The 23,479-nt window shown below is 46.3% G+C and overlaps 1 protein-coding gene and 1 long non-coding RNA gene across 6 annotated transcripts in view; one reads left to right on the top strand and one right to left on the bottom strand.

Moving 5' to 3' along the window:
- Positions 1-23,479, bottom strand: part of LOC139056210 (pneumococcal serine-rich repeat protein-like) — a 70,642-nt gene that overhangs the window by 16,894 nt on the left and 30,269 nt on the right. For 3 of the 5 annotated variants that reach the window (XM_070534240.1, XM_070534242.1, XM_070534238.1), the window contains 7 exons: positions 19,977-20,179; positions 18,215-18,410; positions 15,890-16,173; positions 13,699-13,957; positions 11,218-11,272; positions 4,214-4,333; positions 1,971-2,081 (listed from right to left, as the gene is read on the bottom strand). In XM_070534240.1, coding sequence (XP_070390341.1) covers positions 1,971-2,081; positions 4,214-4,333; positions 11,218-11,272; positions 13,699-13,957; positions 15,890-16,173; positions 18,215-18,410; positions 19,977-20,179 — 1,228 coding nt within the window. The remainder of the gene's footprint in view (positions 1-1,970; positions 2,082-4,213; positions 4,334-11,217; positions 11,273-13,698; positions 13,958-15,889; positions 16,174-18,214; positions 18,411-19,976; positions 20,180-23,479) is intronic. The other 2 variants (XM_070534239.1, XM_070534241.1) reach the window with 2 other exon arrangements.
- On the top strand, positions 270-15,421 carry LOC139056218 (uncharacterized). Its single transcript, XR_011512221.1, has 3 exons — positions 270-962; positions 12,486-12,553; positions 15,202-15,421. It is a non-coding gene; the product is annotated as an uncharacterized lncRNA (long non-coding RNA).

The following is a 23,479-nucleotide window of genomic DNA, read 5'->3' on the forward strand; positions in this document are numbered from 1 at the left end:
TGCTATACGCCAGCGCCTATTCAGAGGCCGTATTCATCCGTTCCGCGACATGGAGTAATCACGGCGATGGAAATATCTGACTCGGGTCCAGATTCGACCCTGCGTGGCGCCGTTTTCCTCGCCGAGATGCGGCGGGCATCTATTGCAAGACGTACCCCATCCCATTCAGAGAAAGCACGCGCTATATAGCCGAAGGGCGGGTCAGTTTGCGGAGCAGAGAGAGTGAAGGAAGTGGGGGCAGAGGACAGCTGTCGGTGATGAACCGATTAAATGCCGCCGCATAACGCAGCATTGTGGCATCACGGCTAGTGAGAGCGCGCGCCAGATGAGAAATTGTAGGCTGCGAAAGCCACCGCTACAGCGGCTGTCGCTTGCAAGGCAGTCCCACGCCGGCACATCGAGTTTTTCTGCACTACATATGACGGGATGCTGTCTTTGCCTCTCGACTCAAGACTGAAGTGTGCAGCAGAAGGCGCCGCTAAGAAATGCAAACGTGGCCGCGTCGCCAACATCGACGTGAGGCGCACAAAGCGTGACAAGCGCAACGGCGCAATTACGAAACCGTCTAAAACGTCCGAGCCGACGCCGCGGCATAAGCGCGCCGACGGAATCTGCGTAGCGCTCGGGCGACTGGAAACTAGTCGAATCTGGCAATTCCTCCTACGTGGTCGGTGGGAGCATTTCTGGTCCGGACGCTCCAAGTCGGATTTCGGCGATCTGAAAGAACCAACCGGACGTTGCACTGGGACTGCTCTTTTTCGACCACACGTGCAAGATGACTATACTTATGCAGCGCTTCGAAACGACCACGCGAAGTCGCCATAGCCGCGTTGCCGTTCTCTGCGACAGATGACTTTCTCGTCGCGACGAGGGACACGGCGGGTGTCAACGAGTCAACGGCATCCAGTAGTGGGCGGCGAGCGACAACTTGCACTGAAGACGCGGACGGACCGATTCATAGGGTTCGTGCTTTTGTTCCGTTTGTACGAGGGTTTCACCGTCACCCTCACTAAGCGCTTTAGATCAAGTTGGCTATCTTTTTCTGAACGTGGGCGTGCCCCGAGCTCCCAGCATGCGGTAACTCGCAACGAACCTACTGTTAATAATGCGACGAGTGTAAGTACACGCGCTGTTGGTTATATTCTTCAACAGTGACGCGCGCCCTCACGTATATACACGTCAAACAAACGCGCTGTTCAAACAAATGCGCGCACTTCGAGAGTCAGCGGTGTCATGTCTTGACAAAGTACGAACTGGCACCTTTGCATCATATTAGCAGGTCGAGAGCTCCCCGTGGCTCACTGAATACAAGGGGATGGTCTCGTTTTGTGTCCGGGCGGATGAGCCAGCCAGCAGCAACATGTCACTTTCAGTACCCGACGCATGCTTGCCTGTAGCACTGCTGGACTCAGCGCGGCGCAGTGAATCAATCTGAATCAATATAACTTGTTACCGGGCTAGTTCGTTCATGATGCATAGGAAGAAGATAGCGACAGATGAGGATAGATACAGACAAGATAGATACAGACAAGGGCGAAAAGGCACAGACCCGGACTGTACCGCAACGTGGAGTCATTTTCACTGTTGTATAAATTTACCCGTGGGTATACAGCACTTCATTCAAGCGGTCCCGTGATGTTCCTTGCACTGTAATAATTTATGAAAGTGCCTGTGGCAGATAAAATTATTGTCCTTGAGCTGAATTTCTTGAAGACGCGGACATTAGTTGCACGACAAATCGAAGTGAATGTTGGACTAATTGACACAATTAGGAGGCACGTAGCAGAACTTGTAGAACAGTAACGTTATATTTAGATACTATAATTTGAGCTCTAGGAGGCATTTTTATATCTCTATCAATTAGCACGCAGTAGCTTCAAACCAATGCATCTGCAACATAAGGCCACGACTGATGGCGAATAAGTTCTGTCAAGTTTTGAGCGTGCGCGTCATGTATTCTGTCGACTCACCTGCTGCGCAAGTGCTGTAAGTAGAGCAGCAGACAGCTGCAGACGGTGGACAGAAGTGCCGTAGGCGTGCTCAGGACAAACCACATCAGAAATCCACGGGGCCCGGGTTTCCTGCGTCAGTGAACGATACGGTTGCCTTTTGTACTGTGCCGACTTAACCTTACACCACTTTTGTGTTTCGCGCTATGAAGTACCTCTCGTGACGACTAGGAATGAGGAGCGTTCGCACAAGAGGGGGCAGACGTGCGCACATTATTTTGTAGCACGGGAAGAATAAGATCTACCGAGCGGCTCGGTTTTGCTTACAACTACATGAAGCCAACGGACAATGAAGGCAGGGAAAGCATACAGGAAATTAACCACTATCGTTAAGTGAACTGTAGAAATAGTAATAAAGAAAAAAAAAGGAAACGGAAGTGGAACGAAAGACAACTTGCCGTAGGCAGGAGCTAGAACCGAATCTTACTGATTACGCCTGCGATGTTTTACCATCAATCAAGCTTTCCCGCCTGCCGTCCTTCCGTCCGCTTCCTTTGGTATTTGTGCATGTGTACTGTATCCATATCCGAGGGCGTTAGGCGCCCAGCCGCAAGAGTGTATAGAATAAAATTAGGACAAAATTATTGTGTCTTTTCACAAAAACATGACTTCCGGATAGGAAGGCTGCCGCCTCCCATGACCATTGCTGCACAACTTCTTTCTCGACCAGAGAACTCAATCACCAATGCAAGCAGAGGGGCTCGAGGGCTGCACTTTGATTTGGCGAATGGTGCTTCGCGAGAGTCAACACAACACATGGCGTTACGAATGTGTTTTCTTGGTGGTTTTCGTCTTTTATCGAGCGCAACGCACCAAAATGGAAAGAAGTCACATTCACGCTACGGCCCAATACCTTATACACATATTGGTAGATGTGGGCAACACCAGGAGGCGCGAGCGGCATTGTAACGCACGGTACGTGGAAAGATCTGCGCGCTGTACGAGATTTTATACGGGACTTAAATGTTCCCATGGCAGATAAGCTGGCTGCAGCGTCCAAACACTGCGAATCAACTTAGAGAGAAAGACATATCGCGCGTAACCACGGATTTGTTCTCATCCCCCCTTTTTGGGCCGTTATGAACCAAAGGAAGACTGACGTATATAGAGTAAAACGGACACTTCAAGAAAACAACAGTATATGGTATATGACTGAATTCTGCACGTTCGCTTCCTCACCACTCTCGTTTGATCCTCACAAGATGGCGGACTTCACCCTAGAAGCTGCAATAACGCAGCCGCCATTTTTTTCTTACTGTATACTCGCTGCTTGCAAGCCTGCAGTTAGCTCAATGGTGCTCCGACTGGGAGGTCGGCCACCTTGTGTAGTTCGAAAAACACACACTTCCAGTGTTTGGCCCATCTTTTATGCCGAACAAGGAATATCACTGTAACCAGCGTCCCGACAGGTCTCCTTGTCGTCGTCAGGGCAACAAGTGTTGCCCTGAGTTGTTTGTTCCCTTGACAAAGACAAGTGCTCCTGTCGAAACGTTGTCTACTGAGAAAGAACATGTTCAGGTTTTGTTGGTGATACCCTTATTAGCCTCAGCAGATAGACCTCAGAGCGAGGTCGAGTTAATCGAGAACTTGAGTCGTGGGAATACAGAACATGGTGAATCGGCTCTCGATAATGACAAAATATGGCAAATCAAAGCTGACTTGCCGCACTTTGACGAGCTGTCGAAGCTTGAGGTAGCCGTTATTATGCGTTCACCAGAATGTAATCATATACATTTTCCGTCATTGGAACGTTCTACATTCTGGTTTCCTTTGTAGTTTCGTGCTACATTCGAGTGAATGGGAACTTTCTCTTTCATGAATCTTCCTTCACCTTGTTGGTGTGTGCAGAACAGATTTGCCTTGTTGAGCGTCCCCGTGCTTCGAGTTATCGACTGATTCGACCTCCTGTTGTGATCCGCTAGTCTCCTGGTTAGCTCAGATAGCCCAGCGACCGCCCCGGAAAAGTGTTCGTCCCGGGTTCCAATCCTGGACCAGGGCGAAATTTTCTTCCACCCTGAAGCTTTTTTTCTCTGAGAAACCCGTATGTGTTTAGTTTCTCTTGTAGTTTCGCGCTATACATTCCGGTGGATGCCAATTGCCCCTTTCAGGAACTTTTATCCCCCCCTTGCGGGATTCCGCAGAACTGATTCGCCATATCCAGACCACGGTGGTCGCAACTGAGGGCCATATACGTTGTCGCTCACACGATGCGGTGCGTGAAGAGCGCTTCCTTGGAGGGGATGGTGAATGCACTGCACAGGCTTGCGGTGACGGTGACCAGCGAAGAGCACAGCACGAAGGCCGCCCGCATGGAGTTTCTGGCGCTGCAAGCACGAAGCATATCAGCAACAGAAAGGCCGCAATATGGGCGTGAAAACTACAAACAGGGAAGACACGGGAATTACGCGGTTTGTTACAGGCCGTGATTAACCTTACAAGATAAAGCAGAGATGGGTAGAATGGCGTAGATTGCAATAGATTTAGTAACGCTGTACTCAGCTCATTCGGCTAGGTTTCTCGCCGGCCCGATTCGAAGGGTCTGTCATTAGCAATCACCATGATTTACCATGGCCATTGATTCGTCAGCGGGAATTCAATCTCGCCAGCCGAAGGCCGCAGATATCAATCACGAAACGAAGACTTCAGAAAATGAGCCTTTGACGCCGTGGTTTCGTTCGCTTTCTTTTTTAATCGCAAACCTCACAGCTACGTGAAGCCGTCAGGACGACTGTCACGTTTTGCATGGGAGAGATAACAACCGAGAAAAACATTCCACTGTGCTAGTTTGTTAAAGGGTTTCTCACCAGAACTTGCTTGAAATTTCGGCTATAGCGTTACAGTCTGAAATAGCCAAGAATAACAGAAAGAAAGTGTTTCAGTAATAGCGAATTGTACAAATTATATATGTGAAGAAGAAGCATTGTTGCTAAAACATTGCATCTCCAATGAAGCTACTAGTTCCTTTGCATCATTTCTGTGCGACCACGCCTCGTATCACCTCAAACTTCAGGCCATTGACTTCTGTAGGCGCGTGCAATGTACCAAGTTACTTTATGTCCCTTTAGTGTCCGTTTAGGCATTTCTTAAACTGATATTGGCGTTTGCTGATCCATATGCATACTTTGTGCACTTGAACGAGGAAATCACATACAAAAAAAGATGGTTGTGGCTTAGCTAAGGTTAAGCCCAGGATGCGAAGCATACTAGCCTTTATTTTAACGCGACAGCGTTAAGGAGCTTGTGCCGCAGAAAAGCCGGTGTTGTCGGCGTCGGCTCAGGCGTGCGGCGCTTGCTCAGGCGCACATTTCGTTGTCGCACCGAACGCTGCGTTGCTCGACGCTAACCGCGTCCGATGCGGGGTCGACGGCGCGAGCGACGGCGCGAGTTGGAGCCCCGTTTCTCCTCTGTCGTGACGTTACGGTGTCACGTGGTATTGAAGGCGACACCGCCGCGCCTGAGGAGCTGGGTTGAGCTCTCGTAATATGCTTCGCATAAAAGAAATATTACTACTAGAGTTTGTCACGATGTATCGGAGACTTCTATAACGAACTATTCTTGTAGTACAACATTAGCAACAACCTTGCGGCATCTGAACTTTGTAAATTCGCAATCCTAAGAGGTGACAGGCTATGATAAATAGTTGTTTTAAAACCGTCTGCGTGCCTTTTATATCATGCTGCCGGCTTTCGGTGATAGGGTTCAGAAGTGAAGCACAGACGCCTAATCCCGGCGTGCTGCCACATGCGGACATTTTCAAAATTTCAGGTAAAGCCAGTAGCCTTTAGCAACAAGGCTATAGACTACTGGCCTTACCTGAAGTCCGACTGGCTGGAACTGTCGTTTCTAACTTTGCTTTTCATTGCACCTTTTCTCTCAGTCGGGTGTACCCAATGATGCAGTGGGGCTTCAGTGGGACTGCAGTGGATGCAGTGGAACATGAATCATTGTATCAGAAAGATTTAGCGCGTAAGGGGTACAGCGCGGCGTAGCCTGTTCCGGAAAGTTATTAACTAACTAATTACAACTGTGACTTGGCGTTCATGGCTGAGATACTTTTAATTCCTTTCTTTAATGTAGCGCATAAGATGTTCTCTGTTCGGCGCCTTAAGTTAGACTCCACATTTCTTACAGCATACTAGGTTTCTTTATTCTTGCTAATTCGTTATGCATGAATGGAAACGCTATTCGAGAGTTTTAGCAGACCGTATTTCAAGTCCACTCCGCTTATGCGCTGCCGCTCAACCTTACCATTGCAAGAATGCGCCAAGCATGCTTTGGCTAACCTCACTGTTGAGCCTTGGTTTGGAGCTTTGGCTTGCAGCGCCATATTGGGGTGACAGAGAAAAGAGGAACTGCTGCTTATAAATCTACAAAAACAATGTTCAGTTACCCCTTCCTGCAGCAAAGTCACATCGATCCTTTGCACTTGAACGAGACAAGAAAGGAATAATACAATTCCCGGGGAAGTTCTTTTTATGACACGCGAAAGCCGTCTGTCACAAATTTGGTATACGCTGCGAGAGGACTGTGGGGAGCTACAAATTTCGAAACTTCAATCACGAGAGTGCGAGGATTGGAAGTTATTCAAAATTCGCTTTCGTGCCGTGCCTACCTAAAACGCTGTGCATGCGCGCTTTAGGCGCCAAGCTTTATTGATGAAGCCAGTACATCTAACCTCCGTGCGAGGCTACTTGTGGGCTATTTCAATGTTTCAGAGAGCTTAAATGATATTGCGCGACATAAAAAACGACACGGACGTGAAAGAAGACGACACACCAAGCGCAAACTTTCAGCTAAGTTTATTGTGCCACTGCGTCATTTTATACATGGCAGGCAACGTAGATCGCGCATGCGCTTAAGCGCATGCGCGATCTACGTGCATGCCATGTATAAAATGACGCAGTGGCACAATAAACTTAGTTGAAAGTTTGCGCTTGGTGTGTCGTCTTCTTTCACGTCCGTGTCGTTTTTTATGTCGCGCAATATCATTTAAGCAATGGATTACCAACTTGCCCGGAATGCTGCTCTCATTAAGTTTCAGAGAGAGCCACTAATCTGCAGCTCCAAGTCTACGCAAATTACATATTTAAATTTGCAGCAGCACTCCGATTTCCTTGAATTGTTTGGGCATCTGTTTTCTTTTCGCGTCGGATAATCCTTGTGAAACAATATGGTTCCCGCGGGCACCTTACTGCTTTACATTATTTACCACAGGAATCATTAAACTATAAAGATTATGAACTATATCGCTTATTAATTCATTTCGCGCATTTGTAGCAACAGAACGCTTCATATGAAATTTGTCACGAACGGGCTCTGCTCCGCGAAGTGTGGACCGCCGAGATAGGCCGAGCCCTTACATTGTAAAATAATTTACAAAATTAAATGTGAATAAGGACGTAAATCGTTCTATATGGCCGACGTCTATGCTCCGATGCTTAATTTAAGGGTGTGAGTTTATTTTATTTATTTACCTATTGCGTACTGCCAACACGAATGTGGCTATTGCAGGAGGGCACAACAACAGATAGAAAAACAATTATAAAGAAAGTGTCAATACGCAGTTACAAATTTTATAATATCTTATTTCGGGTTGAGGGAGCAAAAGTCATATATGGTAAAAAACATTGTGAGCACACATACAGCGCACAAGGGTCTCATTCTGTGTACCAACAATTACATTAGTGTATAAAAAGAAGTACGGAATATTAACTGTGGGTGGTCCGCAAGTGGTTTTCAAGTAATTTTTCAAAAGTTAACTCGTTACAACTAGCTATACAGCCGGGTAACTTATTCCATGCTCCAATTCCTTCTGGGAAGAAATAACACTAGAGACAGTTTGTGCTGAAACGATATTCTTGCAAGGTTAGTGGATGTTTGTGGCATGATTCTCCGGTTTCGCACTTAGATGTAAACCTCGGACTGTCGATCTTAAGCCGTTTGCGAAGGAGTAGGAACAGCATTTCGTGGCGTGCAAATTTCGTGACACGCAGAGTTACGTACACGTGACATATAAAGTTACACACGGAGTTGCACCTTTGTTGGTTCTTAGGAATGCAAGTTGTTTTACAGCGACCAGCATGGTGGCGGGCAGCGCTGAGCAACTACGAGAGCGGAAGGGACATTTCGCTCTGCCACAACTCGCGACTGAGCGTTGCGTGCAAGCGCACTTGATTGTCCGTTCGGCGCTTGAGTGATGCTGACCTGAAAATGATCCGGTAAAACTGTTTACGCTGCAAGTTTTTATTGCTCAAAAAGACTGCTTAAGGGATACTGAAAGAGGAATTAGGGTAGAAGCTCCCCACTGAAGAGTTGGCAACATAGTGCGTAGTATTCCTGGTAATCATTGCTCATGAAGCACACACTGCATACCCTCGAAACCGACTCTACTGTTTACTCTACTGCGCTTTGAAACCGACTGCCGCATTCGAAGACATAAGCAACTTCAAAAAAGTGCCTGCTGTGATTTATCGCTCACGGCCAACGCCGTGGACGCCGACACCGACGACACCGGCTTTTCTGCGACACGAGCTCCTTAACGCTATCGCGTTAAAATACCGCGCCCACTATGACGATTTCCACACAAAACTCGTTTTTACCTCCGGTCTTCTGTTTGGCAAATGAAAGAAACATCGTGCTTTTTTTTTTCTGGCATACTTTGCCCGACGAATCGTTCGCGTGCGTTCCAACGCGTCCTCTTCAGAAGCTTCTCCCCATCGTTGCAGACGCGATTCTCAGGTTGCTTGCGTTCTCTGCGCGTTTCTTGCCGCGCGAGCTCTCGCCTGCGTTCTAACTGCGCCTCGGTAAACGCCATATCGAAATGCGACAAGCGTCTCAACGCGCTCGCTTGACTGCGAAAAATTCATACGGATGTACTTTCCTTGTCAATATATACGTCCGTGGTCATATGGTTTCAATATTGGACTTCTGTACTAGACAAAGTTTCATACAATAACTGTAGGAAACTATGCTATTAGACGTCGTGTGTTCGAGTGTGCATCTGTTGGAAAATTTTCTTTGGAAATATTTAATTACATATAAAACATTACCTCGTTTAAAAATACCCTGCAATGGATCACATGCATGTCATCAATCAGGTAATCGAGAAATCTGCAGAGTACAATCAACACCTCTACATGGATTTCATAGATTATGAAAAGGCATTTGATTCAGTAGAGGTACGAGCAGTCATAGAGGCATTACGTAGTTAAGAAGTACAGGAGGTATACCTGAATATGTTAGAAAAAATCCACAAAGATTGCACAGCTACCCTGATTCTCCACGAGAAAAGTAGAAATATACCTAAAAGAAAGGGGTCAGGCAAAGCGACGCCATCTCTCCAATGCTATTCACTGCATGCTTGGACGAAGTATTGAAGTTAATAAACTGGGAATGATTTGTAGTGAGGATCAACGGCGAATATCTTGCAACCTTCGGTTTGCAGATGTCCTGTTGAGCCACACTGGGGACGAGTTACAACAAATGATTGAGGACGTTAACAGAGAAAGTGTAAGAGTTGGGTTGAAGATTGATATGCAGAGGAGAAAGATAATGTCCAGTAGCCTGGTAAGGGAACAAGAGTTCAAGATCGCCAGTCAGCCTTTGAGTCCGTGAAGGAGTACGTTTATCTCGGTCAATTACTGACAGGGGAGCCTAATCATGATAAGGGAATTTACAGAATAACAATGCATTGAAGTGCATATGGCGCTGTGGAGGACGCATACGGCGTCCTCCACAACGCCGTATGCGTCGTATGCGCCGTATGCGTTCTTTCAGGCAGCCATAATGTGCTACAGCTCACTGAAGTCCGCGGCTGGTCGCTTTAATGCGACGATGGTGTCCATGGTAGAGTGTATAAGCGCGACTGGACAAGGACGAAGAAAGAAACAGATACACAGACACAGCGCTTCACTTTCAACTACAGATTTTATTTACGCACGCATCGATAAATATGTACCGTGCGAGCGGAAACAAACGTTGTATCACTTATACGCTCTACCATGGATTCTAACCAACTAGCCCGCCAACGTGTTTTAACCAAGACGATGGTGTGTTGCTTAGGGAGCCGGCACTAGTGACATTGTCATGCAGGGCCCTTTTCAGCAGCAGCAGCCGCAGCGGCACAGAGTTCTTCGGCCACTAACAAGTGCTCATTCAAAGTGTGATCATTTTGGTGTGCTAAAAGACCATTGGATCATTCTCTTAGCAGAAGCACCAGGACTTAATTTAATATCTTAAATCGAGGGAACGACAAAGTAGGCCAAATGGTTAGTTATCTGCTCATGGGCTTTACCGTCCATTCTTCGGTGAAATGGGCGGTACAAAAAATGAAAAGAAAAGCAACGTATTACAGTTTCATCATGAGGGTGAAGCAATGAATGCGATAGCAACACGTTAGAATACTATTAATAATAGTATAATATTACACTAGAACATTATTACATAGAATAATAGAATAATAATAGAATAATAGAATAATATTACACTAAGTGTGAGATTCGTAGCTGCAGTAGCAATATGAATTGAAGTAAACTTAAGCTAAGTAAAAAACGAGCTGTTGTGTATGGGGTCATCTGTTTGAATCGTGCCCTCGGACAATTTGACTTACGTTTGTCAATTAAAGCGAACGTTTTTCTTAGCGACTTCACCACCACTTTTCCATATCGGTTATGTTTCAAACCTCTTTCTTCAGCCGATCTCGGAGATTGTGCACAGCAGCGCCAACAAAATTACGTCATTGTCATGTTTAAGCTCTGTTATTGTTTCGCACCTTTATTACTTAACTCCGAGGAGACCTAAGAATAAAGGCATGCGCGTCCGTGTTTTGTTTCATGACATTTGTTCGTGGGCTGCCCTTGTCAAAACTCTGAGGAATGATTTTGCCAACAATGCGAGACCTGGTATGAGCAACTTTAGTGACAGAATTGTGTGGTACCACATAAGTGAAACTTTAGTGATGCAAGCAAAAATGTGAATTATATAAAGCCTAGTGCGCCCGTTCCCACAGTGTTAGAGTGAGTTTTTTTAATCATTTGAGAAATTTAACAAGTGTAAAGTCAGGCTACTCAAAAGGAGCCGCAAATGTGGGCGGCGACGGAAGCCTTGCAATGACAATAAAAGCCGGGTGGGGGGGGGGGGGTGGAGACACCTGAGGACCCCAAGGGAGAATACGAGTGTGCGATGAAAGAGAACTCGAATGTGCACTCACTTTTTACGTCGGATGGTATCCTTGTCTTCTGCTAGCTGTATGTTGACGACGTCAGCTGAAAAGAGATGCAGGGACATTTTATTTCCTTATCTGACAATATTACAGTCTAAAAAAAATTAAATCATGGGGTTTTACGTGCCAAAACCACTTTCTGATTATGAGGCACGCCGTAGTGGAGGACTCCGGAAATTTCGACCACCTGGGGTTCTTTAACGTGCACCTAAATCTAAGTACACGGGTGTTTTCGCATTTCGCCCCCACCGAATTGCGGCCGCCGTGGCCGGGATTCGATCCCGCGACCTCGTGCTCAGCAGCCCAACACCATAGCCACTGAGCAACCACGGCGGGTACATTACAGTCTGGACGGCCTGTTTGGGGAGTTTGAAATTATAAGAGGCGAGAGATTAGGAAATTTTCTGGTTGTAGTCAGTTGGAGCCCGACAAGGGTTCACTGATTAGGTTAATGATTAGGTTCCCTGGTTAGGTTAATGGGACCTCAGGTCCTGAACCGGAACATTGGGACATGAGGTGCACCAAAGCAAGAGAACTCTGTGTTAACGATGAAGTTTAGATATACAAGTAGATACGGGAGAAAGAGAGAGAGAGAGAGAAGGAGAAAACTAAGGAAAGGCAGGGACGTTATCCAGACACACGTCTGGTTTGCTACCCTACAGGGGAGAGGATTTGTCAGGAAAGGTGACAGAGTACATCTGTGAGAGCATGGGCTATATTCACACATTTTTTACGGCACCGTCACACCTGTAACCAAATCGACGCAATATAGCAGCCATAAATCTTGTGCCTGCCATGAACACTAAATATTCCCTATTTAAAATAAAACATACGAGGCCGCCACTGTGCCTTGAGTGCAAAGTGCGGGAAGAGGGAGCTCACTCAGTCTGCGCTTGCAGGCTATTTACGCTTCAACGAACGGCCTTAAAGTCCGCACTAAACATTCATCATACTGTCGTTTGAGCCAAGTAGAGGTCCTTGGGCCATGGACTAGCGCTACCTGTGCTTCTCGAGCAACGAAGGCATTTTGAGTGTCTCGCGAGAGACACTGGTTTCAATCAGACGCTTCAGTCGACCGTTGAGTATTGTGTTTTGTTGAGTGGTGCGTTTTGCGTATGCTGTGTACCTGTGTGCTGTGAACTTCGCGCATCATTTCGTGTTTCCTCATACCCATATGGAGTAGCACGCTAGGCATGACGTCAGGAGTATCTTCCCAGCATTCAGTAATTAACCTTTCTTTCTGCTTGTCTTTCCAGACACCAATACTACTGATTGCTGTGCTTCAAGCAAAAGTACTTGAAGTACAGATGACCTTCCCAGCAATGTAAGTTTGTCTTAACGTTTTCTATACATTGATACATGACACATGTTGTGTGTAATACAAGATAGAGCGTCAGTGAGGCCTGTTTATGCAGCACTTGATAGTTCATTTATATAAAGATACAGCGTGAATGCGTGAAAGGGAAAAAAAAAGAACACAACATTTAGGTACGCCTCGAAGATAAGTCGCTATAAGGGAGGACTTGCGTGAAAAACACGAGCGGGTAAAATCTTGAGATCGTGAAGCAGGGAAAATAGAAAGAATTGAAGTAACAAGCACGTATGCAAATAAAGACGTGCTCGAAATGGCGTCATCCATTCGCTAGACTAACGAGAACATTAACCAAGGTGTTCACAACCTGCCATAGTTTGCACTTCTCAGTGGATATATTTTTACTGTTTGCTCGTTTTTGTGTCGGAATGACTGATCAGTCTGAAACGCCACACTCAAAGTCGGTTGCGTGGCGATAACAGTGTTCATCGAAAGTTGGCGTTGCGCTGGGCCGTTGGAATGATTTGGGCAGATGACTAAACGGTTTAAGTTGCGCCAACCATTCTTGGGCGATATGCGCGCAGCTGACGTACAAGAAACAAGCGACTGCAAAAAAAAAATTGGAGGCCTATCAAGGTTAAGCCCAGTGGCTTAACCTTAGCGTATCCTTAGCGTTTGGAGGCATCTTGACCGCATACACGCCCGGCGCAAAGACGCTGGCGCGGTTGCGGGCACAGAGACTGACGCGACGGCGGGCGCGCGCCGCTTCATCCCTGGCATGACGCCACTTATCACGTGATGCAGCGATGGTGGCGCCGCCGCCGCGTCGCGCGCGACGGCGCGAACCGAAGCGTGGAGGCCTCCGCCGGGCGACGGCCGACAGCGCGATATGAGGCCCCATCTGCAGCCGGTGTGACGTCATCACGTGACGTCACATCATGTGATCTCACTTCAGGGTCAATGGTGGCCACCGCCAAGAGGCGACCGACGGCGCTATATGAGGCCCCATCTGCAGCCTGTGTGACGTCATCACGTGACGTCATGTCACGTGACCCCACTTCAGGGTCAATGGTGGCCACCGCCGGGCGTCGCGCGAAGGCCCGAAACCTACGTTAATATGCTTCGCATAAAAGTGCCTGAAACGATCAGCTACTCACTGTAACTGCCCCTGTCGCCAGCAGAGGCGGATGTTAGCGGTCGTGGAAGCCCTGGCGACGGCCGTGAATTTGTGCAAGAAACGGATACAGGGCGTCCGATGTCGAACCCCCGTCCTTTAGTCGGCGACGCTACTCTTCTGCTGCGAGAGTCTACAACGCTCGTCGGCTTCGAGGGCTGCTCAAATCCCGTCAGGGTCGGCGGGGCCTTGCCGACCGGCCCTCCAGGTTTGATAGCCGACGTCGGCTCCGGTGGTTCCAACTGCATCGGATGTAGAGCAAGGTGCAAGATCCGATTTATGCCGCCACAGCTTCAGATTTATTCGCTCGAGGTTCCGAGAATGTTTCGCATCCGCCGTTATGGCCGCTAGTGGCGCCGGCTAATTAACCCCAGTTAATCAACTCCCAGGGACTTGTATCGCATACGCGTGTGCCTCCCAAAAGGCGGGCAGTATTGCATAATTAGTGAAGCATTGTATACGCATAACGCCTAACATCTGGGTTTGGCTCAAGCCTGCGGCGACTAGTCTTGCAAATCCCATTGCACTTACTTTTTTTTTAATTGTTGTTTCGATGGCAAATGTATGAACGCTCTAGGCGCAATCGTGCCTTCGGCGCCGCCGCCGTTGCGCGATCCTGCCCTATTGCGCATGCGCGGCACCGGCGCGGGGAGCGTTTGGCTGCAAAAACGGCGAAGCGATGTGGACGCAAGTTCAACGTTACTTTCATGCCACCGCTGCCTCAGACGCGCGGTGTGGCTTCCGGAGCACTGTTCCTGCTGGCAAGCGAGAGTTGCCTTCGGCCGAAACTGCTAAATTAAGTAAGTTAAATTATGGGGTTTTCCGTGCCAAAACCACTTTCTGATTATGAGGCACGCCGTAGTGGAGGACTCCGGAAATTTCGACCACCTGGGGTTCTTTAACGTGCACCTAAATCTAAGTACACGGGTGTTTTCGCATTTCGCCCCTCATCGAAATGCGGCCGCCGTGGCCGGGATTCGATCCCGCGACCTCGTGCTCAGCAGCCCAACACCATAGCCACTGAGCAACCACGGCGCGTACTGCTAAATTCCTGAAGTATGGGACAGACTCTTAGGGAGAAAATTCGGATTAGATAAAAACAAAATTGATCATGATTGAAAGTTTTTCTTCTACTTTTGGAAAATTTCCGCGAAAAATATTTTTTTAAGCTATCGCTTGCTACTCATTCTTCCCAATAAACAGGTAACCCTTTGCAATTAACGCCACTGTCCTGCCTCCTATAATGTGGCCTAAAAATAAATTACCGAATAAATAAATAATTGAAGAAATAAATATAATGCGAGCTCACGACACACAGAAGGTATTCAGATTTCTTATTTTCTGAAGCCTCCTGCTTGTCACATGCGCCTCCGAGATGCGTAACTTCTCGAAGTCTTATTTACGATAGCGAGTTATACATGCAGCGTTCGCACTAATTCATGTAATCTTGAACGCATCCTTATGTGCCGTACGTTCAATCCCGCAGTGAACCAAAGAGAAGCGGAAAGACCCCAAGCTCTGCACCAGAATCTTGGAGGCGACAGGCATCATTCGCCGAATGCATGCTAGATGGCGCCAGAATAGTGCGCTTTCGAAAAAGCAGGGGAGAGTTTGGTAGGACCGGATCCGTTAAAAGACATACGCACAATGTAGATATACAGACTTTAAGAGAGGAAATATTAGGAAGAGATAGGCGAAAGGCTAGTCTAATAAGCACATATAGATTACCTTATTAGCCGAAGCAGGCTAGGGGCTATTCGTCATCGCCCCATTTCGAATGGAATAATAATAATAATAATAATAATAATAATAATAATAATAATAATAATAATAATAATAATAATAATAATAATAATAATAATAATAATAATAATAATCAGCAGCAGCAGCACCATCGAACTTACAGGCTTTGTCTAGGTATGTACGTAGCATATTTGCCTCAAATTCATAGACATGCGCACTAGGCGGTGATTGGTAAACAAGAGCGCGCAATAAACATTAATTAGGTAGTATGCGAGACAAAGACGTCAACTTCCTTTTGAAAGACCTCGTTGTCGCAGTTTTTGGCGAACAGCCTTCAGCTTCTCTAAGCCATTGACGAGTTAACGCAATGCATCCGAGATTTGTCTTGAGTGATCGCACGTTGATAGCTGCAGTGCACCGTTACTCCTCACATTCACGTAAGAGTGCTCCGGCGAGGCTGGAAGCGTGCGGCACTCGAGGGTCCCAAAGTCGACCGTCGAAGGGCGTCTCATCAAGTCATCCGGAAGGTGGGAAGCTCCGGCGGAGAGCATAGCCACGACCCTGGACTTGGACTGGGTGCCCGGTACCTTGAGGATGGACGGTCGCCGTATGTCCACGGCTGGTTGGCCGTCGCCAAGACTGGTCAGAGATGATGGACTCGATAACGGGCCAGATCCGGAGGCAACGTCCTGCTGTGCTCGGACGCCTGCGTGCACTGTGGTGTTAGTAATCAATGAATGTGCACGTGAGGCTGAACGTGCATTTTTTTTTTTTACAGCGCACACTCCGGTCATAACGATGACGAGTAACGAAAAAGAAGTACGCATCTTGGGAAAGTAAACTCTTGGGCCAGTTTATGCGTATTTGGAAGTCAGCACAAAAAGTAAGAGCGGCGAGGAAGAAGCATCTGTTCAATCTCCTTCCTATAGTTCCTGGGTGGTTTGTTCTCGATTCCTAATTATGCACAAACAGAAACGAAGATTGCGCCGAGTATGACTGTATATTGCTGGAGCTGGACCTCCAGAGCATCTCTCAAGTATAGAATGGCTCCTCTGGGGGAGCCATTCTATACTTGAGAATCTCGGAGCCCACTAAAGTGCTGTTTTGACACGAAGACATAGGCAATCAGTTTTTACCTATGTCGGTCTACCCTGAATCGTTTGAACAAACACTCTTTTCCTTATGAAGAGGATAACACATCCAAGCCATGTTGTTTTCAATGTTAATTAGGCGAAGAGCTGAGCACACAGCCTATAATTTTGTGTTTCCCCCTCTTGGCTGGTTGCACCCCGCCTACAATCTGTGTCAACTAATCTACCCAACGATTAGGGATTTTCTTCGCCTGCAATGTAGTGTGTGATGCACCAAGGTCATCGCTATAGCCATTTACTGGTATAAATGCAGCTATACTGTGTAACTGCTGCGTAATTCTTGCTGTTTTCGGATATTCTGGGCGAACGCAGAAGCTCTAAAAAGTGGGCGCCATTGCTAGAGTACAGGAGAAAATCTTGCAAGATTTCTTGAATACGTAAGAAAGGATACTTCGCGTCATACCGTTTATATTCAGTACCAGTAGCACAGGCATTGACGGTTTACATGTAAACACCTGGAAAATATTTTTTCGACAAAAGTATTTCATTAACCAAACTAAAATAATAAAAGAAAATACAGCCACCCTAATACTGTGGATTCAAGTAACGTAACGACCTGACAAAGCACTTCGCGGTCACATGACGATGTAACCACGATGAAGGTTACATGGCAACCGCATTTACACGAATTCTCCCCACCCCCTTCCCTCGAAAAAGAAGCGTGTAATAGAAAAAAAACTGCGATGCTTTCTTTGAATGAGTCGATTCACTGCTGTATGGATTGGCGAATGTGCTAAGGTTAGGTGGTATCGATTCAGTTAATGCTGAAATGTTCCAACCAAATCACCGTTTTCGTTTTCCCTAATCACAGCAAATATACTTAGTATTTGTACGGAGACGTCTAACGCAAGCTCGATCTTATCTATAAATGGCATTACATTCTTCCACACAGAGAACGGTTGTGCGTTATTTGTCAGAAAGTTGTAAAAATGTAAAACACTAAAACTTAGATCTATAAACAGTTGTCGAAGAAGCGAACGCTCACTCTGGAGCCGAAGTTCCAACAAGGGCTCCCTCCAGAGGCAACCTTGATTCGTCCGCTGTCCATCCCTTCCAATTTTCCATCTTTCTGTGAGCATCGATCTGACTTATTCAAAACGTAGGGCACATTCACACCGGCGACTTGAGGAGGTCGCGCGACCATTTGCGACTCGCGATCAAAAAGCGACCGAAGGCGACTGATGTTCACACCGGCAAGCCCGGCTGAGCGCGACCCGCAAGTCGCAATCCCGGAGATTATCGTTCTCAGCGAGAACTCTCGGAACCTACGCGGAATTTGAATGCGACGCCGGAGGAGGCCGGATGTAGACACACGAAAGATCACTTCCGGTGCGCCGCTGATTGGTTTATCAGTTTTGCGACCACGGTCGCGCGACTGAAAAATCGCGCAGAGAGCGACTCGCCCAAAATGGTCGCTTTTCGAGAAAGACGACCGTTTGCGACCATTTGCGACTGGTCGCAAAGCGACCAACTTGGTCGCGCGACCTCCTCAAGTCGCCGGTGTGAATGTGTCCGTAGAGTGGCACGTACGTGACCGCGTCTAGCGCTAAACATCTTACAATGCAGCGCGTCAATGGAAATATACACTCTGCAACAGGTACCCACTTTCGCGAGGCGGACCTTCCGGAGTTATTTTGACGACTGCTATTTCTGCTGTGTCGATTCGGGTGCGTCTGTCTTTTCTTTTGGCGACGGGCGATTGAACCTTCGGTGGACCCACAACTGCTACGTTGCCACTTTCGGCGCCGACCGCGTCTGCGGCGTCCTTGGCTTGTCCCGGTGATGTGCAAGAGCTCTTGTTCTGCGAGCAACCGAGAAGTGCATTCGACAAAGACTATTGAGGAATTACTGAAGTTTTGGCTTGAGACAAAATTTGCTCAACATCCCCTGACCCTCTTTCTTTTCAGGCTGACATGAGGAGCGCCAGAGTGAATGCTGGCCATTGGGGAAACGTTCGCACAAAGTGAATGTTTCCTAGCGCCTTTTACTTCTGTTCGGGCACTTCTTTTATGAGTTAGGCGGTGTAAGCGCGGATAACGGTTTCTAGCGCATAATCTGCGTTTTCTTTTGGTCGGTAGTGCCGGCTTTTCAGACTTCGCGATCTCTGGGTATCGTTTGTACTGGCTGAGTTTTAAATTCTGTGGGATTTTTTTAAAATAGCCTATGGCAGATTGCAGAATTCCATTCCTTGAGCTGGAATATCCAAAGAGGCGAACGCACACGAGAAACTGAAAACCATATTCAACTAAATAACGTAAATTCACAAATTGACGTATTAATTAGCTACTTTACGGCGCATATTGCAATTTATGAATTCTATCTGGTGAATTGGCAATGCATCACCCCGTAGAATTAATTTTCGGGGTGACACGAGTTCGATGTATTCATTGCCAAAGTGTGCGACGGCGTTCCAGTTACTTTCGAGCTTCAATGCATAAAAGATAATTTTGGTTAAAAAAAAAGACACATTTGGACATTATTACCGCGAATTTAAGGGCGCATATCTCGAAACACGCGCCATCCTCAAAATTTGTTACCAGTCGATATGCCTTGCAAGCTAACCGGCTACAATGCTTTCCCACCGAGGCCGTTTGGTGGCGCTGCTTTCCTCCGGGCGCAATTGCGCATGTCACAAGGTTTACTTTGCATATTTCGCGGGCTGTCTCTCATTTCTTAAATTACATTTCTTAATCATTTCTCGAATGACTTTTTTCAATCATTTCTCAACCGTCTCCCAAATTACTTTTATCAATCATTTCTCAATCGTTTCTCAAATTACTTTTAAATACCTATTTGATTGTCAGGAACTAAGAGAAAAGAAATGCATGCGCGTTCTCAATTCGACTCTTAGCCAGATACTCTTCGTCTTATGCGCGCAGAATCATTCTTTTTTTTTTAATTTGGTGCATGATAGTTGGGGCACCGAAAGTTAGCAGCTGAGGTGACGGCTGGGACACGTGACCAGCAGCTGAGGTAATATGCAAGATTTGCACCTGTGATCCTTACATGGAAAACAAACGCACCTTCATTGGTTCTCGCCTAGCTCAGGTTACTATGAATCTAAATTTCGGCTAGTTATAGTGATGCGTCATAGATCACTTCATCCATTTTGGTGTCTGAAAAAACAAAGAACCTTTAGCTTTTGTACGTGACTCTGTTTTTAGTGTTACGTGACAGCTCATCTCAAGTGTATTCCAAAAGAATCTAATCGAGTTTGAACTACGAAGCCTTTGTGTTTGGGTTGGGTACAATAGCGTGCACGTATCGAAGCTTGGGCGAGATGGCAACGATTGGTAACGGTAAGTTAGTAATAGGCCAATAACATGATAATATTGTAAGCTTTGGCATCTGCTGAAGTTTTACTTGCCATCGCAGCATCGTTGTTTTCAGCCAGGAGCTTGGCCTTCGAGGAAGAGTTGCGCGTAAACTTGGATGACCGCTTGCCAACATGCTTCTTGGGACTTGTCACACCTGGGTCTTTCGGCGCCACCTTGAATGCATCGGGGCTGCCTAACCCGGTGGTCTTGGTTAATTTGGGAGGGCTCGCGTTGGGCCTCTTCTGTTCACCGTCTGGTTTTAGAATGTGGTAAAATTGGGTGTCTGTGAAACTCCCAGAGTAGCAACATCGCCAATGCCTGCCACTTTTTGGCTATATTCGAAATGTTTATGATGACCTCCTAGTTTGCTTTCATGCCTTTCAAACATAGTTTCTTTAGTGCGTATTAGAAACTTTGAAACTGTGCATCCATGCAGTTTGAAAGAAGTCAATACAGTGAAGAAACCCTCCATTTTGTGCGGGCTACTTTGACTAAAATATATCATTTTTCTTTCAAGCACTGTGAAAACAGTCAATACGATATCAATAACCCTTCGGCTATGTTCTCAACAAGTTGAAGCGTTTAAGATGGAACTTTAGCGTGCGGACAGCTCAAATATTCATATTGAGAGATTTATAAAACGCAAATATGCGTTTATGACAAGCCACTATACCGGCTTAAATGAAGTTGTTGCATCATGAGGCAGAAAGGGGGGGGGGGGGGGGCTAAAATCTAGTGAATCGAGTCAGTAACGTTTTGATTGAGGGCCTGGATTTTTTTTTCAAAATTTATGAATATAGTCAATTCAAGAAAATAGTAGCACGAAGTTTACAAATTTCGCCCTGTGCACCAAAAAAACAGATATGGCAGTTCTGTAAACTGTATCTGTTAGGGCATCTTTCATAATAATAATAATAATAATAATAATAATAATAATAATAATAATAATAATAATAATAATAATAATAATAATAATAATAATAATAATAATAATAATAATAATAATAATAATAATAATAATAATAATAAGCCTGGTTACGCCCACTACAGGGCAAAGGCCACTCCCAAACTTCTCCAACTACCCCGGTCATGTACTAATTGTGGCCATGTCGTCCCTGCAAGCTTCTTAATCACATCCACCCACCTAACTTTCTGCCGTCCCCTGCTACGCTTCCCTCCCTTGGAATCCAGTCCGTAGCCCTTAATGACCATCGGTTATCTTCCCTCCTCATTACATGTCCTGCCCATGCCCATTTCTTTTTCTTGATTTCAACTAAGATGTCATTAACTCGCGTTTGTTCCCTCACCCAATCTGCTCGTTTCTTATCCCTTAACGTTACACCCATCATCCTTCTTTCCATAGCTCGTTGCGTTGTCCTCAGTTTAAGTAGAACCCTTTTCGTAAGCCTCCAGGTTTCTGCCCCGTTAGACACAGCTGTTATACACTTTTCTCTTGAGGGATAAGGCAACCTGCAGTTCATGACCTGCGAATGTCTGCCAAACGCACCCCAGCCCATTCTTATTCTTCTCATTATTTCAGTCTCATAATCCGGATCCGCAGTCACTACCTGCCCTAAGTAGATGTATTCCCTTACCCCTTCCAGTGCCTCGCTACCTATCGTAAACTTCTGTTCTCTTCCGAGACTGTTAAACATTACTTTAGTTTTCTGCAGATTAATTTTTAGACCCACCCTTCTGCTTTGCCTCTCCAGGTCAATGAGCATGCATTGCAATTGGTCCCCTGAGTTACTAAGCAAGGCAATATCATCAGCGAATCGCAAGTTACTAAGCTATTCTCCATTAACTTTCATCCCCAATTCTTCCCAGGTCTCTGAATACCTCCCGTAAACACGCTGTGATAAGCATTGGAGAGATCGTATCTCCCCACCTGCCACCTTTCATTATTGGGATTTTGTCGCTCTCTTTATGGAGGTCTACGGTGGCTGTGGAGCCGCTACAGATGTCTTTCAGTATTTTTACATAGGGCTTGTCTACACCCTGATTCCGTAATTCCTCCATGACTGCTGAGGTTTCGACTGAATTAAACGCTTTCTCGTAATCAATGAAAGCTATGTATAAAGGTTGGTTATATTCCGCACATTTCACTATCACCTGACTGATAGCGTGAATATGGTCTATTGTTGAGTAGCCTTTACGGAATCCGGCCTGGTCCTTTGCTTGACGGAAGTTTAAGGTGTTCCTGATTCTATTTGCGATTACCTTAGTAAATACTTTGTAGGCAACGGACAGTAAGCTGATCGGTCTATTATTTTTCAAGTCTTTGGCGCCCCTTTCTTATGGATTAGGATTACGTTAGCGTTCTTCCAAGATTCCGGTACGCTCGAGGTCATGAGGCATTGCGTATACAGGGTGGCCAGTTTCTCTAGAACAGTCTGTCCACCATCCTTCAACAAATCTGCCGTTACCTGATCCTCCCCAGCTGCCTTCCCCCTTTGCATATCTCCCAAGGCTTTCTTTACTTCTTCCGGCGTTACCTTCGGAATTTCGAATTCCTCTAGACTATTTTCTCTTCCATTATCGTCATGGGTGCCACTGGTACTGTATAAATCTTTATAGAACTCCACTTGCCACTTGAACTATCTCATCCATATTAGTGATGATATTGCCGGCTTTGTCTCTTAACGCATACATCTGATTCTTGCCAATTCATAGTTTCTTCTTCCCTACTTTTAGGCTTCCTCCGTTCCTGAGAGCATGCTCAATTCTATCCATATCATACCTCCTTATGTCAGCTGTCTTGCGCTTGTTGATTAACTTCGAAAGTTCTGCCAGTTCTATTCTAGCAGTAGGATTAGAGGCTTTCATACATTGGCGTTTCTTGATCAGCTCTTTCGTCTCCTGCGATAGCTTGCTGGTATCCTGTCTAACGGAGCAACCACCGACTTCTACTGCGCACTACTTAATGATGCCCATAAGATTTTCGTTCATTGTTTCAACACTAAGGTCCTCTTCCTAAGTTAAAGCCGAGTGCCTGTTCTGTAGCTTGATCCGGAATTCCCCTATTTTCCCTCTTACCGCTAACTCATTGATCGGCTTCTTATGTACCAGTTTTTTGCGTTCCCTCCTCAGGTCTAGGCTAATTCGAGTTCTTACCATCCTATGGTTACTGGAGCGCACCTTGCCGAGCACGTCCACATCTTGTATGATGCCAGGGTTAGCGCAGAGTATTAAGTCTATTTCATTACTAGTCTCGCTATTCGGGCTCCTCCACGTCCACTTTCGGCTATCCCGCTTGCGGACGAAGGTATTCATTATCCGCATATTATTCTGCTCTGCAAAGTCGATTAATAATTCTCCCCCGCTATTTCTAGTGCCTATGCCATATTCCCCCACTGACTTGTCTCCAGCCTGCTTCTTGCCTACCTTAGCAATGAAGTCGCCCATCAGTATAATGTATTTTGTTTCGACTTTACCCATCGCCGATTGCACATCTTCATAGAAGCTTTCGACTTCCTGGTCATCGCTGGATGTAGGGGCGTAGACGTGTACGACCTTCAATTTGTACCTCTTATTAAGGTTCACAACAAGACCT

This window comes from Dermacentor albipictus, chromosome 2 (assembly GCF_038994185.2).
Source record: "Dermacentor albipictus isolate Rhodes 1998 colony chromosome 2, USDA_Dalb.pri_finalv2, whole genome shotgun sequence".
In the NCBI taxonomy this organism is placed as follows: Eukaryota; Metazoa; Arthropoda; class Arachnida; order Ixodida; family Ixodidae; genus Dermacentor; species Dermacentor albipictus.